Below are 17921 nucleotides of genomic sequence, written 5' to 3'. Positions count from 1 at the left end.
TACACTTACCTTCAGCCACCTCAGAGGGTTTGTATTAAGCAGGATGCAGAGTAGCAGGGCCAAAGATAAGGGATGGCCAGTACAGTATCTTGGGTTTTGAGGTCTCTGTTCAGAATCCCACAGGACACTCCTGCATGCTCCCCATGGCAGCTCACACAGGTGAATCAAGCCCTGACTCTTCCTTCTGGCTTTTCCAGCTCCACCTGTACCTGATGAGTATCATTTTCCAGGGTCAAAGAGCACCCTTTGTCAAAATCAGTTTTGTGGTGGTTGTGAGTGTATTTGGCTTTTTGTTGTTGTTGTTGTTGCTTTGTTTTTAGGTTTTAAATTTTGGGTTTTTGTGGGAAGTTACTCAGGCTTTAGGAAGGAATCTTGCCCAAAATGAAATACCTGCTTGGGTGAGGTGTTTACAGGCTGGGGATCTATCAGTTCAAGTCCAGACTTAGCACACAGACCTGCACCTGCTTCTCCCAAACTAAACAAGAGGCCTAACTCTAGGACATATCTAGCCTCCAGAGCTTAGCAAATGTTTGATTTTTCCAAAGTGGAGCAGCTGTGATGGGAGGGACAGAGAGTGCCACCTCCCCTCACTCTCCTCTTCCCAAAACAGCCAGCTTGGAGTATCACAGGCCAGATACCAGGCTTGAAGGGCTCCCAGCTGCAAGTCTGGTCCTTGAGAGCCTTAAAAAAATGTAAAGGGGATGCTTCAGCAGACAAGTAGCTAAGAGTGGGGTCTGTAATAGCCCTTTTCCTGAGGAAGGAGAAGGGCCTTTAAGCAATGGCTCCACCTGAATCCTTCAGACATTCCTGAATCTATCTGACATGCCAAGCCTTGAGAGCCAAAAAGGAGGAGAGCTCACAGGTGAGACCCTGCAATGGCCCACACACCACACACAGGAGTCTCCCTGTCTCACCTCCCGCCAGCTTTGCTGTTGAGGTGCAAGGAACAAGGATGAATTCAGGGTGCTCCCAGGTGCGCCTTTGGAAAGCTGGACATGGTGCAAGGATTCCTAAGCAGCAGGAGATGGGAATATCTTCACCAGCTTTCCAGCACTACCTCCCTGATGTCAGGGTTTAGCTCAAACAAAATTCTTCTTTCACAGAATCACAGACTGCTTTGGGTTAGAAAAGACCTTAAAGATCACCTAGTTCCAAATCCCTGCTATGGACAGGGACACCTTCCACCAGAAGGTTCTTAGTGCTGCATCACCTGTGTTTAGAACCACACACCCCTGTGACTGCTGTGAATGGCCTGCCCGGGGATGGAGGGAAGCCCACATTGACCTCTCCAGCACACCCACCCAGACAGGGAGGGCCAAAGCTCTGGAACAAGCAGAGGCTGGGGAATATTTTCGTTAAGGCCAGAGAGTCTCAGACCCAGGGGGCCTGGTCCTGCCATTTGGCAAACAATCCTTTATGAAGTTACTCAGTGAACAGAAACCAAATCCTTCATTTTCAACAAAGCTATTTAAAAGATCTGTACAGTAATGCATTATGCAATGCTTCAAATGAACAGCACAAGTCATTAGGAAGATATCAGACTTAATCTTGCATACAGCAGGACTTCTGAAATGCTACAGAACAGAAGGTTTCAAATGGCTTTTTGCTAACTTTAATAACTGAGTTTACAATTGAAAGGCAAGAGCAGAAGGGGGAGGAATTTAGATCAGTGCAATGTAAACCCAGATCAAAAATGAAAGGTCTTGACTCCCACTGTTCTTATGTCAAATCATATTTGTCAAAACAAAAATTAGCGCCGAAATCTTGTTTGGAATAAAAACTAGGATGCAGTTTCTATGAAACATGATGAACTTGTTAACTGTCGAGGCGCTGAAGCCTCTGGTTGTTACTGGTTATTTTTCTTCACCTCTTGGGGTGCAGCTGGTGCAGGGCCAAAGACTAACCAAAAACACAGAGATGCCTTTGCCTAGTTCTGCTGGTCTGAAGGCTGCAAACAACTGATCTGGCTTTGATTAAAATCAGTGCCTTGTTAAAGCAGGAGTCTGAAAAGTGACCATCTCTGAGGTGCTGCTTTTCTTGATCTTTTTGGTTCTTTTTCTCATTGACAGTGCTTGGAGACCAGCCTGAACTTCTGACATTTATCCAGAGATTGGAGTGAGAAGCCTGGGAGCTGCCTGGGACCACGTCACCACACAGCCCCTGGGTGGTGTAAACCATTGAATTCTGAGAGAAATCTACACAGAGACATTTTACACAGCTAAGAATTATCTTGGCAACAAAGTAAACTGTGAAAATCACTGAACAGTTTCTTGAAAAATCTGCCTTGCAGCAAAGATTTGCCAACCAGTCCCCTCTGTGGAACGCTCCAGGTCAGACCAAACGACTGGCTGGGAGTCTGGAACTCCTGAGACAGGATCTGGGCTTAGGCCAGCTCTGCTCCCTGCCTGCTCTGGGCCTTACTTTCTTCTGCCAGCAAAAAAGCAGGAGGCATTTTCCTCCCAATTTGAAATGAAAGAGCGTTTAAATAAAGATAAGGTGCTGATTAGAGAAATAAAAAGGTACTAAAATCCATATTCAGGGAAATGCTGCAGCACAGTGACCAAAGTTTTAGTCTGTTCTGCTCAGCACTAGTACAGAAAGACAAGGAACAAGAGTCACCAGACAGCAAAGCACAGGCGGCCCCTGTGACACCAAACAAGCAGCCCCTTGTGCCCAGACCTGTCCCAACCAGCTGCTGTGTTAGTGCCCACACTGCTCACATTCACTCATCCACCATCCTCTGGCCTGGCCATTCTGCCTCTATTATCCCAAGCACCTTGCACCAGCCACTCATCTGCCCTCTGGAATGGTGCTGTTGGCCACACTGAAACACTCCCAGTAGCTTATTTTTAAAATTTTCCTTCCAGAATTGTCCTTCAGCCCAGACACCTTGCACCAGGGATCAGCAATGCAAGATAAACTTCAGTTCCAGCACATACTTTCAAGTGGAAACTCAATCTACTCACATTGCAAGTAGGATCAACCGAGTTGTCAGTGGTCTCCAGGACAGGGCTGGGACTATTTGTTCAGCTGACACAAGTTAAACAGAAAATCCAAATGAAACTAGGAAATCCATTGCAGGTCTTTTCAGGAAGGAAGAAGATTTTTCAGTTAAGTCTTCACAAGCCCTCAGCCCCTGTGAGTGGTACCTACACACTGCAGATGAAGCCTGCAAACCCAGAAACACCAGACCTGAGCTACAGCTCTGACCCTGTGTCTTATTTATTGAGGTTTTTGTCTGTGAACCTGAGAGCTGTAACACAGAGCAACTTCAATCCCTTTATTTAAAGTAAACTAAATAAATTACACATGAACAACAAGGCAGCAAAAGAGTGAGATGAAGGGGACAAAGAAGTAGTCCAAGAATTAGAAAAGATCTATTTCTTTTTTTATCAGCACATTCTCCTGCAGACTGAAAAAATAAAAAAAGTCCATTGGCTTTGGAGCTACCTCATTTTTCTTGCTTTCCAAATAAACCACTGCACCTAAACCTCAGAAACTGCATCAGAAAACACTTCATAGCCAAGGTTATTTTCCCATCTTCTTCATACTAATCTTCCTCACTCTCCTTTCAAGGTATTGGTCAAAAGGTCACCTGTTAAATTCTCTGCACCCCACCGGTGCTCCCCTGAGGCACAGGGAACCTCAGCTGACAGAGCCCTTGGCCTCCAGCGGGCCATGGGCAGCTCTGTCCCTACCCCCTGCCCACCCCAGCTGTGAGCAGCCACCCAGGAAGGTCTCAAGCTGTGCCAAGCCTCCCCTGGATCCAGCAAACCAGCTTCCATCACACCTGAACACACCTTGACTGCAGCTTTCTTGCCACATCTGATCTCTTCCATTTCAAGGTTCCTGATAGACTGGACCCTGGTAGCTGACAGGATGATGGCCCTGCTTTTCAGGCTAGCAAGAGGCTACCAATCTCTCCTGCTATCAATTACCTGATCCTGGAATGTGAATTTTCTGGAAGTAAGTTCTGGAAGTAGTTCTGGAAGAAATACTCAGTGGACCCAATAGAATTCCATGCAGGATATCCCTCAAGACCATGCCAAGCACCATAAGCTTCACACTTAAATCAACTCAAACCCTAGTCCTGTGCACTGTAGGGTGGATGAGGTCATACTTGTCCCATCTAAGGAAAGGTCAAAATGCTGATCATTCCCTGAAGAGATGCTCAGGAACAGGAGAGCAACTAATCTTGGAGCACGTGGTTTGAAAGAAGCAGAACCTACAGCACATCAGACTAAAAGGTAATACAGCCTTGAAAAAATCCATCTGCCAAACAAGGATGAGCTTCCTACCTAAAAGAAAGGAATTTTGAAAACTGGCATTAGGGAAATCACCCAAACATCTGGCCCACAAGACAGCTCAGTCTGGTTTTCGTTGTCAACAAGAGTGATCAACAGAAGTTCCCAGGCAGTGATAACGAGTGCCAGTTCCACCTGCACCACACAACAGTGTCAGCATATGGCCTGCACAGTTTCTAGGTAAATCTGGCAGCACAGAGGAGCATCTTGAAGTGTTGGCTTTTAAGCTGCTATGATCAAATTTAATACAGAATGTGTTCCAGCTGGGGAAGAAATCACTTTTTTGGATTACAAATTACTCATGTTTTTCAAATATCAATTTCCCCTGAAGAATTAAGCCTAACATTCAAACTGAACTGGCAGTGGCAGCTCTCCCCTGAATCAGTGATGGGAGAGAGACAGAAAAAGAGTGCTCATGCTCATTTAGGAATGTGGCAAAGAAGGCAGAGTCTGGAGGAGAGTGGGCTGGTGGGAACAGGTTAGTAATATTCTTATTATGAACTGGAAAAAAAGAAAAGAAAGGTGTTCAGCATAAAAATGAATTGCTTGTCACAGCAACAGCCCTTCAGATAGTTACTTCCTTCAGAAAGGGGAAAGAAGACACATGATAAGCACCTATTGCCAACTGATTCTTAAGCATTTAATACATGGCAGCAGCTCCCCAGTTTAATCCTCTTTTCGCCAGTTTGCCCAACCATCTTTCATCATTTAGTGATCCTCCAACAACAGGCACTGGTCTGTCACTGCATGACTCCAAATCTCCTGGAGCTCTGCTCAAACTGTTTCCATATGAAACTGTCATAGAGGAGGAACTGGTTTGACTGAGCCTCAGGAACACAACCCCTGATGCAGAGGAGATGCTGCAAATCCACTCTCCACATGTACCCAGTCTATCTCCCATGACACACAGACTCTACTGCAGGGAGACTACGTTGGCTACAGAAAGCTCAGCAGAATGCTGGAAGTGATCATCATTCAAATGCTCCTTGGGAAAAGGTTTTCTCCTGTTTTTGGGCAAGGGGGCTCAGATGTCAGTGACACAGATGTAATTACTTCTGCCAAAGATGGGTAATTTGACAAGCAAGGAGTAATTCTGGGAGGACCAGTTCAAGAAGGTTTAGCAGAAGACAACAGCAGTGATACTGGTAGGGCAAAATACTGCTGGTGCCTCCTCTTCCAGATGTTTGAAATTAATTTTAGAGTGGGTAAAGGTAATTATTGTATACTGTTTCTTGCTCCTTCACATACTTGAGGACTTGCATCATTCAATGTGAGGGGGCCCAACAGGCCCATTAAAACAAAGACACATGTCCTACCTGCAACTATTACCCATGTCCTCTGAGAGACACAGGTAGCAGTTAATGAGCAGAGACTACTAATTCACCTTAGAATTCAAAGGAGAGATGCTTCGTTATAATAATTAGAAAGAAGGTGCCCTTCCATCTGCTAAACACACTTCCCAAAAAGTGCTGTGGCAGATGCATTATGACAGCACAGCAGAGATGCTGCCTGTAACTCCTGACAGCGTTTTTCCCCTCAGCAAATCTGCTCTGGATGGGCTTTGCAGAACAGACACCACATTTGGGTTTGGGTTATAAAACTGCTCATCCCTGACGTGGTTTTATCGACAGTCCAGACAAGCAAACATCACCTCCCAGAGCGTGTTCCCAGAAATGATCTGATTCTTAACACAAGCCCAGGTGCAACTGCAGAATTCAGAGATGAAAGAACAAAACTATCCTTTGCCTCAAAATAAATTAATAGGATTAATTGTGCTGTTCAGTATGGAACTGCTGGCCTGGGCACCTGCTGAGCATTCCATGAGCTGAGCTTGGAACCCTAACAATACACGATGAAGGAATTTAAATGCAATTTATTTGTGAATGCAGTGGATCAGGAGAATGCAAATGGTCCATTACCATGTCTCAGCTGATGAGCAGGAACACATTAAGCTGTGGTAACTCTGTCACTTGGGACCATCTGTCCATATTCTTCCTTTTCTCTCCCATACTGTTGAAGTCACACCAACAAGACCCAGCTGAAAGCCTCCAAATGCTCTCCAGTATGTTGCTTGACAGGATTAGATATCAAAATAATCTCAGCAACCTGGGAAAATAGTCTGAAACAACCGGGGTGCAATTCAATAAGGACACACAATGCATTTCACCCCGAGGGAAGCACAACAAACCATGAAGCATAAGGAATAAATGGTTAGAGCAGTACTTGGCTAAAAATGATACCGAGGCTGCAGAGCATCAGGAATTCAGTCAGATCAACACGGTTGTAATGTTGCAAAAGAAGCAAACCACCCCAGGATGAGCAGTAACACGTGTCACACATAACAAAGGGGCCCTGCTATCCACTCTTCACACAGTCCCACTTCAGGCAGCATTTGGCTCATCTGGAGACTCCAGAGGGAGGCAACATCTGTGAGAAGGAGGGCACAGAACGTGACCTACAATTAAAGATGGGAAGGTCTGGGGTTGCTCAGTCTTGAGGAGACTGAAGGAAACTTGACAACATTTTGCAAAGGCACAGAGAGATGCTGCAAAGAATAAGATGGAGAAATCATTCTCCACATCCATGAGAAAAGGCCAAGAAGCCACAGCTTAACTCTCCACAGGAGAGAGGGGTCAGAGACCAGCACAAGCTCTAAAGCTGTAAAGCACTGAAGCAGAATGTTTGCCAGGACTTTGCAACAGCGGGGGAGCCTCAGGGTGCCTTGGAAGGGAAGGACTAAATGACCTCTGGCTGTTACTTTTGTATTCTGTTGTTACACACAAAGATGAATGAGCAGCACAGGCCTCCAAAGAGCCTCATCAAGATGCCCCTTGGAGATGCAAGAGTCATTCTGAGGGAAGCATAAAATGCTTTCTGATGGCTCGATTCCCTGCACCCCCCAAAGCTACCGTAGTAACAGGGAACAGCACAGTTACAGTTTGGGATATGCACAGAAATCAGGAAATTAAACCTGCTGGTTCCCACAGCAACCAGCACGGAGCCTGCCAAAAGAGAAGGAATCTTCAGCCTAGTGAAAAGGTGTCAATTTTAAGGCCTGACGGCGATTTCCGCTTCCAGATGCCTGAGAAGGCCGTGGAGAAGTCCACAAAAGTTCTCTGCACTCACGCAGGGGAAAAACTTGATCCTCAGTTTCTTTTTTTCCTGGGTGATCTGCTCTTGCTTGCAGAACACAGCACAGATTGGAGTTTGGAAATCAAGATGAAACCGAGAAATCAAGGCTGTGGAGACCATCACTGCAATGCTGTGATCCTGGACCACACTGTACTTCAGAACTCACACAATTTGTGCTTTCCCACCCTCTGGCTGTGAGGAAATGATATCCCAATGTAGTCATGTATTCAGATAAAAGCACCATGGCAGGAAACAGGCCTAACTTAGGTGTTCTTAATTGCATGTTTGTATCAGAGAAGTATATTTTGGGTATATTGAAATTTGAAGGAAATAACCTCTGCCTTTAGAACTTTCTCTTGAAACACCTTCATTTTCCTCACTGAGCTTTTTTTTTTCCATTTTGGAAGCTGCATATAAAGTGTGTTAGGGTGCAGTGGGATTTTAAAGAATAAAACATCAGAAGAAGGAGGAACAATTTTAGTAAGTCCAAAAAAAATCTTCCACGTTTTTTCACTCTGATGCCTCAAGCAAAGGCTAAGGGATTTTCTTGAACTTCCAAAAAACCCTCTCTAGAGACAAGAACAATCCTGAGAGGCTGAAAGGAAGTATTTTTTAAAAGCATAAAGGTCTTTGAATGACAAATGCCTACCATAACATTCAGAGCACACAGATCCAGCCTGAAAACCAGTGACAAATCTGAAAGTTGACATCCTGTGGGATGATGTTAAACCTACTGATAAAGTGAGATAAGGAAATTCTCTGGCCCCAAAAGGCACCACATATGAAAAAAACAAAAAGTACCTGGAGAAATTATAGAGACGGGAATTCTGTATCAGGAGCCCTTTGAAATGTGATCTCCTGTAGCTGAGTAGAAAATTTTCAAAATCTAACATTAATCCAGATGAATATACAATGAGATACATTATGAGGGTATAAAAAAGCTTCAGCAGCAGCACAAAATGATGTGATAAAGCATTTAAGTTCTAAATGTGAAATCTACCACAGCAAAATCAGTGCTGCCTGATCTCTTCAGAAGTTTCAAGAGTGGAAATCAAGTGAATTAAAAACAAAGTGGGTTTTTTTGCCACACAGTTTCTAGCTCCCCATATCCTCTGAATAAACAAGAGAAAGCCAAATACAGAGAGGTAAGAAACTGAGAAGTCTAAAGATATTTCCAACATCAAAAGGCATAGCTAAAAGTATATATTTTATATATTCTTAACTTGCTCCAGTTTTTTAGGTAGTTTGTGGTAGTGCAGGTGGGTTTGTGTCTGCAACCTCCCCCCCTCAAGGAAAGGAGCCCAAGGGTGGGAGTTGGGCTCTGTTCCCAGGAAACAAGTGACAGGAGAAGAGGAAACGGCCTCAAGTTGCACCAGGGGAGGTTTAGATTGAACATCAGGGTAAATCTCCTCATAGAAAGAGTAGGAGCAGCATGTCCAGGACAGTGGTGCAACCGCAGTCCCTGGAAGTGCTCAAAACGTGTGGAAGGGGCACCTGAGGGCACAGATAATGCTGAGTGTGGTGGTGCTGCTGGGGCAACAGCTGAACTTAATCATCTTAGAGGTCTTTTCCAGCCTTAAAAGTTCCCTGATTCTGGCAGATATATTGTAAAGCATCTGATTGCAAGAGGTGGTCAGAAGACAACTGGCCCTCAGCATTCCCGAAAGGAACATTCTGACCAAAGCAGAGGCATCTGTGCACTCAGGAGCTGCAAGTCTGGTGTTGAACTCCCCACAGAATCACAGAATGGTTTAGGTTGGAAGGGACCTTAAAGCTCATCTTGTTCCACCCCCTGCCATTGTCAGCGACTCCATCCCACAGCCCAGGCTGCTCCAGCCCCATCCAACACCACTCATCTCTTTGATTCCCCAGACACAGAGCAGCCCATTGAGGTCCCTGAAGGAGGTGCCGGATGTTTGTTCAAGCCAGTTGGAAGTGCCAAACCTCCAACTCAGCTTTTGCTGTGAAGTTGCCACCAAAGCCTCCGTAAGGCAGAGACAAATCTGTGAGCAGTCCAACAACACCCACTCTCAGCTGGCTGCCTTTTAATCATACGCTCAATATCGCTGAAGATTAGGCAATTATTTCCACATAATTAGTGTCCAGAATGAGGCACAGACAACACCCATAATGGGGTGCTTAAAGAAAAAAATTGTAAAAAAAGGAGAAAAATTCCTAAAGACAAGCTCACTGTATTTTGAAATACAAACCTCAGAATCATAAAGAAAGAATAAAACACCAGCTACAGCCTCCTTGTTCCGTCTGGGTGGTCATGGGACTGCTCACATGTGGCTTCCTCCACGCCACTGCATGTTGCACTCCTCAGCAACTTAAAGAGGCCCCACAGAACACTCTCCAATCACAATTCAACACAATTTTCTTTCTTTTCCTGCTTTCATTTGCTATTTTAATGGCTGTTTTCCTATTTTTTGTTTCGTTTCCTTCTCCTCCGTTTTGCTGTGCAAAGTAGTTCTGACAAATCCCAAGATGCTCACTCCTATTTTTTAGGCCTCATTAAACTCACAACTCTGTTCAGGGTCAATGGAGAGTTCACGAAGCTCACGAGGAAGGGATTTGCATGGAGATAATGTGAAGCTTGCCCAGCTTCCTGCCAAGGACAGGTCCAGACCAAACCACACTGTCCAGCCTTCACAGCTACCCTCACATCTCCAGGGCTGAACACTGAGAGACCCTGAATATGCATCTGGGCTCTGCATCTCAGGCCAAGGCTGTTCTCCACTCAATTCTCCTTCTCAGCTATTTGTTTTCTAAGATGCAAATCTATTCTGTTCAAATGAAGTTTTTCCAATAATTGCTGCTCTGCTCACCCCCCAAACAAGGGGTTTGTAGCAAAGGAGTTTGCAGAAGGCCATTGGCCACTTTAGAGACATTGCATTTATTCTGTTTAAGCTTTTAAAATGAGTATTTCAACCTTACAAGTTGCTCCCTGTCAGCTGAGCCACTGTAATAAGCTTAAATCTCTGTGTGATGTTTAGGGTTCAGTGGAGCCCTGATGTTTGAGCCAACCCTTGGAACAACACATTTAAAGGAAGCCACCATTCCCAGCATGAGCCAAGGTGAGAGCAGAGTGGGAACAGGTCTCCTGAAGTATTAATGGCAACCCTGGGGTCTGCAGGGAGTAATCTCTGTCAGGTCAAAACAGGGGAAAAAACCCACAAGAGGGATTAATATCAGTTCCAACATAAATCACACAGCCAGTCTGTGATGAGTTTGGTATTTGGAGGATATCCTGATTCACTGCTTCCTGCTGACAGGAAATAAGTTTGTTGCTACAGGTCTCAGTGACAGCAAAAGCCAAAGTCAACTCAAAATGCCCTCCTGAAAATAATATTCAACTGGCTAACATTATACATAAAAAAAAAAAGATGATGATGCCAGGGAGCAACAGAGTACCAGAAACATCTTCATTACAATATACATTTCTCTTTAAAGAGCCTGTGGAGCCAACCATGTTATGTCATGAGCAATAGGCAGCAGGAATAATTCAGCATACAAATTAGGAGAGCAATTATTTCTTCTTCTTCTTTTTTATGATTATTATTATTAATTATTGTTATTATTACTACTATTATTATTGCTGTTGCTGTTATTATTATTTTAATCACATAAAAGGACACTTTAGGGTTTTGTAATCACAGAAAAAGACTTATAGACAGAAGAGAAAAACTGCAGCAAGTGATTGTACAATTGGAGGTTACCATTTCCTCCTGGCAGTTGGAATGTTGCTGAATTACTATTTTTATCCAACTACTTTTTCTATGTCATATATTCATACACCAACTCCTGTTGCTTCTAGTTGAGGTGGGCACATTTCCTGCCTGCTCCATGGTTTCCCAGATAAATCAGTGATGAAGAAGCAGCTGTTTGGAAAACATCTGGCTCAGCTGGCAAGACTGGATGGTTGAAGGCACTGATCCTGGGACATGGAGCTGTTTGGTTCCAGCTGGGCCCAGCACCAGAGATGACAGTCACAGAGCAGGTGCTGTTAAAAGCTGCTGTGACAGGAGTCTGGTGGTGTTAAATCCAGTGGGAAGACGTTCCTCGAATTCCCATCCAGACCTGAGCCTGGCAGGTCACAGTGTCACAGGGCAGTGACAAAGTCTGGTGGGATTGCACTGCATTTGCCAGGGAGAACAAACCTGAAGGGCTCTGGATCTCAGGACAATCACCTTGGCCCTTTCCAGAGGCCTCTGTGCATATTCATGTGGTCACTGCTTTTCCTCCCCGGCCATTTCGACCCCTCTCCTCTCCTGGAGAGACAAAACAGCACCATTTCCAGGCAACTGAGACCAACGACCTCCTGACTTCCAAACGGTGGGAACAGCTCAGGCCAAAGCTGGGGCTGAGTACACAAACACAGCCAAAGCAGACACAGACTTTTCTGAAAATTTCTCCATCCTGTACATACCTCCCTGACACTGAGCAATCACATGGGGAGCAACACGAGGGCCCTACTCAAGGGTGAGGTCTAAGCATCTCTCATCTTTCAGATTCAGCTGCTGTCAGAGCTTTGTCACCCGCTCGTGGTGACCTGGCTGTGCCCTGGATGTGACAGTTGCCACATCAGACAAAGCTACAGATTGCAATGAGGCAATCCATAATTTTATGTGTGATTTCAAGTCAGGAAAGAGGGTAAAAAGGGGGGAAACCTAATTAAGGACTGCTATTTTTAAAATGAAATTAATATAGCAACGTGCATTTAGGTGGTGAAAAATGTCTGACAACACACCAAGGTTCCATATTTACTTGCTGTCACTTATTTCAGGGAAAACTGGCTCAGGTTATAAGTCAAAGAAAGATTCTCCTCTGCTGCCAGTGCTGCACACTTCAGGAGATATCTGAAAATCAGGCTTCTTACCTTATCATTGTTAAAAGACTGTGCAATCAAAATGTAACTGACAATCCAGATGATGCATGAGCAGAAATAGATGCCAGCTCACTCTCCCATAGCTACAGAAACTCTGTAAAGCTAACAGGATTTTAAAAACATTTTGTCAGAAAAATAAGTGGCTATGACAGACCTGGGGAGCAGGCAGAATAAAAATTCAGCTCTCTACTACTGGATATCACAGTGACAGGTGCATTTCAAGTGCTGTGCTACATAATACAGTTGCCCTCTCCAGCAGCCTCACTCCAAGGAATTCAGCATGCTCTGCAAACATCACTAAATTTAATGCTTACAGCACCAATGACAGGAATGCTGAAATGGTTGAGAGGGGTTAAAACAACTAGATCAGCACTGGGACAGAATACATACCTGCAGATCTCTAGCCTTACCCTTGGCCACAAGCCACAAGCTCAGTGGTGTAATTTTTCTTAAATCTTCCTTAAAAAGCATGTTTTGAGCCTGATTCAACCAGTGGCCTGATATTCTGCAGGTTTTCCTTGAGTTACTTTAAGTGCAGAGGAAAATCTTGCAGACAATTCTGAAAACCCCCAGTTGTGCAACCATCCCCACTGGAATCTTGTGGCATAGGTTTTATTCCAGCAGAAATCACCCTTCCACCCTGGTAGAGTGCTTTGCCCATTTCCATGGCATATTTTCCAGGGAAATCATCACACATGCTAAAGTCTGAAACATATTTACCTCACTGGAGGGCATGGTCTGGGATGTTTAGCATGGCCCATCTTATCACAAGCATCACAGATGAATAATTAATGCTTATAAAGGAAGCACAGCTTGTGGGTTTAAGGAAAAGCCTCTCAAGCTGCAGTGATTATAAATGACAGCAATCAGAGGAGCTCTGTACAAATAAACTACATCCAGAATGTGTGAGAGTCTTGATGAAATTGATGCCCTAGAAACAGGATCTGGAGAACATCAATCACAAGTAGGAACACAAGAAGCAAGTCACCAGATCAAGGTCCAAGTGAGTGGGATGCTGTCTGCAGCAGGTATAGCAGCTTAGAAATCATCTGGGAAGTGAGCAAGTTGAATTTCCAGGTACGCTGCCACCTTCCAAGGCAGAGGAGCAAGGAGAGTAACTAATTTGGGGATACAAGAGTTTTCCTGCCACCTGGGCAGGAACATGTTGGGAAGGGATGCACCTCATGGCTGTTTGGAGAAGCTGTGCTACGTAGGAGCAGAAGGTGAATGTTTACTTTTATTTCTACTTGAATTTTTGATACAGAGCAGCTCCCTCACTTTCCCCAGGGGGACGTGCTAAACTGAAGGCTACGAGTGAGCATCACATCCACAACAGCAAAATGGATCACCCTTCAAGAACTTGATTGCTTCTCATGCGCACAAACGTACTTGAAAACAGCCCCGAAGAGGTTCCTCCCTCCCACATGGAAGCAGCTGCAGAGAAATCTCAGCTTAATATTGACAACTCCAGCCTGGAGAGCACCCGTTTTGCCTCCATTAACTCTGTAGTTTGGAATAAAAACATGCAAGATGTGACAGGAGGGGGAACGGGCAACAACGAAGGGCAACAGTGGCCTGTTTTCTGAAAGTCTCTGAAGGCAAGAGGGATACAGGGCTGCAGCAAGGCATTGCCTAATGCTGCCCTTCTTCACCAGCCACAGTTAAAAGGAGGAAAAGCCTATTAAAAAGCTGAAATGTACCATGTAGCATCTTTTCTGCAATTGTCTGCAAATCCTTGTGCTCCAAAGCCTTTTCCTTGACAGTGCTCACAGGCATGCTACAAACAAGCATAAGTACTGTCAATTGTTTTAGCATGATAAATGCATTTTAGAGCTTTCAATATTTTTGTCTGTTTACTGGCACGCTCCTTGAGGAATTTTGACAAGCTTGCCAGAATGGAAAAGCTGCAAAATGCTTAACTTAGTGCTGAACTTAATTCTCAAGTAAGAAACCTGGGTGTTGCTGGAAGGTGTTGAAAGAGAAAAACAAAGGACAAACCAAGTCGAACCAAAGCTCCTGACAAAGCCAAACTGTCACACACAGTTCCAGCCCATTTCCAAAACTGCTTCCTCCAGATACCCCACAATCATTAACGTGGCTTTCTTGCATCCCAGTATTGCACAACCAGATGTGAGTAACCCTCTGATACTTCTGAGGAACTGAAGAGGCTCGTCCCTCATCTGGGGCAATAAAAGGGCTTGATGGTGGCACCACAAGCAGAACACCAGGATTTCTCCCTGGGCAAAAAGCCAAGCCCTTCCTCTGCCTTCTTCATCAGGGCCACCTGAGCAGTCCAGAGGCCAAAGGGAGCTGCTACTCTGCAAAGTTTTGCCCATCCCAGAATCCCAAAAGGGTTTGGGTTGGAAGAGACCTTAAAGACCATCTAGTCCACCCTCTGCCATGGGCAGGGACACCTTCCACTAGATCAGGCTGCTCCAAGCACTGTCCAGCCTGGCCTTGGACATTTCCACAGCTTCTCTGGGCAACTTCTCCCAGGGCCTCACCACCCTCACAGGGAAGAATTTTTTCCTCATATCCATTTAAACCCACTCTCTCTCAGTGTGAAGCCACTCCCTCTTGTCCTGGCACTCCAGGCCCTTGTAAATAGTCTCTCTCCATCTTTCTGGTAGCCTCCTCAAGTACTGGAAAGCCACCCTGAAGCTTCTCTTCTCCAGGCTGATGGTGTCAGAAGACACCTGACTTCGGGTTTAAATAAAGACACTTTCCTTTTAGCACTGTCTGCAGACACATTTGGTGCTAGATATGTAGAGAGGTGACACAGGCTGGGACTGAGAGATGCCTGTAGGAATGAGATTCCCAGCAACAGGATACGGGTAGGTCACCTCTACGAGATGGGTTCAAAGTCTTGCTTCAAACAAATGGAAAGAGGAAAGAGATCAAAGCTGTTACAGAGACCTCACTGCACTGCAGAAAGAGGAACTGACATGAACAGGTGACCTTTAAAAAAAGCAATGAAATTGCACTCAAATTGAGTCTGAACTCACCAAACATGTTTCCAATGTGGCCATTCTTAGTCAGTGGGCGCAGCTCGTTTTTTCCAAGTGCATATTGCTTGTAGTTATCCCAAGCAAATTTCATCATCTGTGAAGAGAAAAATTGAACAAAAACACTTAACAGGACAGAAAGTTTTCTGAACCTCAGCTCTGGAAGGAATGGGAGTTTCCCATTTATTGCTAAACCCACCAACCAATGGCCCGTTAATTAGAGAATCTTCATTCACACTGAACACCATGAATGGGGCTGCAACCAAAAGTTTGATGAAGTCTCTAATTCATCATTCCAGAACTTGGGACTGGCACATCTTAGAAGTAGTACAGTATCCAACACACCAAGAGTCCACTTTTCCCCTCAGCTCTCCAAACCAGGGGAAGTTGTAGAAAGATCTCTGACTTTCTGCCCTTTTTCAGGGAATATCAGTATTTCGTGAAGGGTATTAAAATGGTAAGGCTACAGGTGATCTATCCCTAAGTACAGGAAGAAATTGCTCTTAAGGACTGCACAGAAGCTTTCTTTCTATTAATTAACAGAATAGATTCATAAAGGGGAAATCCATGACATTTTGATATCTTCTCTCAAAACTCTAAAGTCCATCCTTAGGAGAGTTCTGCACATGGGCTGGGTGATTTCTGAGCAACCCCTTCCAACTCAAACAATTCCTTTTGGGACACGTGAACTGCCCAGACCCAGCACATTAACCTTCCCCTGAGGACTGCAAGGCAAGTTTGTGCAAGTTCCAACACACACACACACCAGCACAGCCTCTTCTGTCCTCCTGCCCCTTTGGCTCCAGCTGGTAGGAAAAATTAAACCTACAAGTAACCTTTCTTCATCTGGGAGAGACTGGGACTTGTCAGCTTCTAACAAGTGCCTGAAATAAAGCTGCCTTTTATAACCCACCCAGCCTGGCTCTGAGCAGTTCCAGCCCCAGCGTTGCAGTGACCTGGACATTCTTTGACTCCATCCCTGCAAAAAAGATAACAGAGGGGAAGAAAGCAGCTTCAGAGAATCAACAATATTCTCTGCTGAGCTCACCAAAGATAAGAGTTGTCTAAAACACTTCACTTGAACCAGACTTTTGAGAGAAAATGACAGTTAAAAACAAATGGTTCCTCCTCCACAGAGTGCCCTGTCTTGTGTCTGCCTTTGCTGCTTTATCTCAGAATGTGCAGTTCACTTTGGTTAGAAATTTCTACTGTCATTTCAGCTCTTACTCTTCCCTCCAGCTCTGTGTTTCACAAGCCCAGTATCACAAGCCTCTGGCAGTATCCTCATTAATTAGCACAATCCCCAGAAAGCCACATCACCAGATTCCCCCCCTCCTTTTTAAACATCAGGCTTCCAAAATAAAGTTTCATAGAGCTGGATAAACATTTGCTGGACTGGTTGATAACGCTCAGACTCCGACATCACCAGGAGATGGAATGTTGGACAAACAAACAAAGTCAACTTCGGTTTTAAAAACTCAGTGTGGGATGAATTAGTCAGTGGAGTGCTCTGCTCCGAGGAAACCAAATAATGTCCTGGGGTGGGGAAGAAATCCTCCACAAAATCCCCTTGACCACGTCTCAAACATATGACTCAGGGTGTTTACTTGATTTTTGCTGAATATCTGGATGTTTTTTCCAGTGGCAGCAGATTCTAAAGGGGAAGTTCTCATTCTTCGTTAACGTAACAGGGCGAATCTTTGAGGGACTGGCCTCTCCCAGAGAGCACAGAGCAAATGCTTTCATGTCTCAGAGTGTGATCCTGAAGTTCACTGCAGGAAAGATGGTGTTTCCATAAGGACAGCATTCCCACAGCAGGGCTCCTGCACGAAAAGGAAACAGCAAGGCAATCTCCTGGGTTCACTCCTCTTCTAAATCAGAGCTGAGGAAGGAGGACCCACCCTTCTGGCACACAGAGCCTGGATGTGGAGAGGATGTGGAAATTACTCTATTTTTTTTGCCTAAAACTCCTAGCATTGTCATTCTAAATCAGCCTCATTTTAAGCTGAGTATGGAATTTAAAGTTATGTCCTTCCCTCCACCTTTTTAACCTCTTCACTCCAGAAGGTCCAAAGTTTCCAAACCCAGGCATCTCTCCCACACTGGCTCAGATGGCTCCTGTAACCCAAAGTTCCCCAGCACCTCAAGCACAGAGAGGTGATGGAACACTGCCCTGGGTTTCCCTTAACAGTCTCTTATATCCTACAAGGGAAATCTCCTCCTGTCTCCCACACAAGGATGGATGGCCTGAGGCCTGACGGGCTCCCCAGAGTGACCCACTTCACACAGGACTCCAAGCACTGTTTGAATAAACACATTTATTCTTCATTTGCCTATTCAGCCATTTAAGCTGCATTTGTCACGGTGGTGCAGAATGTTCCCCTAAAAATTATTTCTTAGGCTGCACTGGCTGTGGTGGCTTAAACTCTCCTTCTCTGTGTTATCCTGAGCTGATAATCACGGGCACAGAGGATGGATGAGAATGGATATGCTGTCTCATCAAACTGCCAGTTTTTCTTTATGTGAAAAAAATCAGCTTGCTGCATTTAAACCCTGTATATTTGGGAGGCAAGTTGTACAACACGGCCCCTC

At 44.9% G+C, this 17921-nt stretch overlaps 1 protein-coding gene across 1 annotated transcript in view; it reads right to left on the bottom strand.

The window, feature by feature from the left end:
* The window catches only part of MAN1C1 (mannosidase alpha class 1C member 1), a 62942-nt gene that overhangs the window by 26473 nt on the left and 18548 nt on the right, over nt 1-17921 (bottom strand). Inside the window, exon 3 of the mRNA XM_071576512.1 lies at nt 15330-15426. Coding sequence (XP_071432613.1) covers nt 15330-15426 — 97 coding nt within the window. The remainder of the gene's footprint in view (nt 1-15329; nt 15427-17921) is intronic.

Source organism: Pithys albifrons, chromosome 24 (genome assembly GCF_047495875.1).
Source record: "Pithys albifrons albifrons isolate INPA30051 chromosome 24, PitAlb_v1, whole genome shotgun sequence".
In the NCBI taxonomy this organism is placed as follows: domain Eukaryota; kingdom Metazoa; phylum Chordata; class Aves; order Passeriformes; family Thamnophilidae; genus Pithys; species Pithys albifrons.
This window is presented reverse-complemented; position numbering and strand designations above follow the sequence as displayed.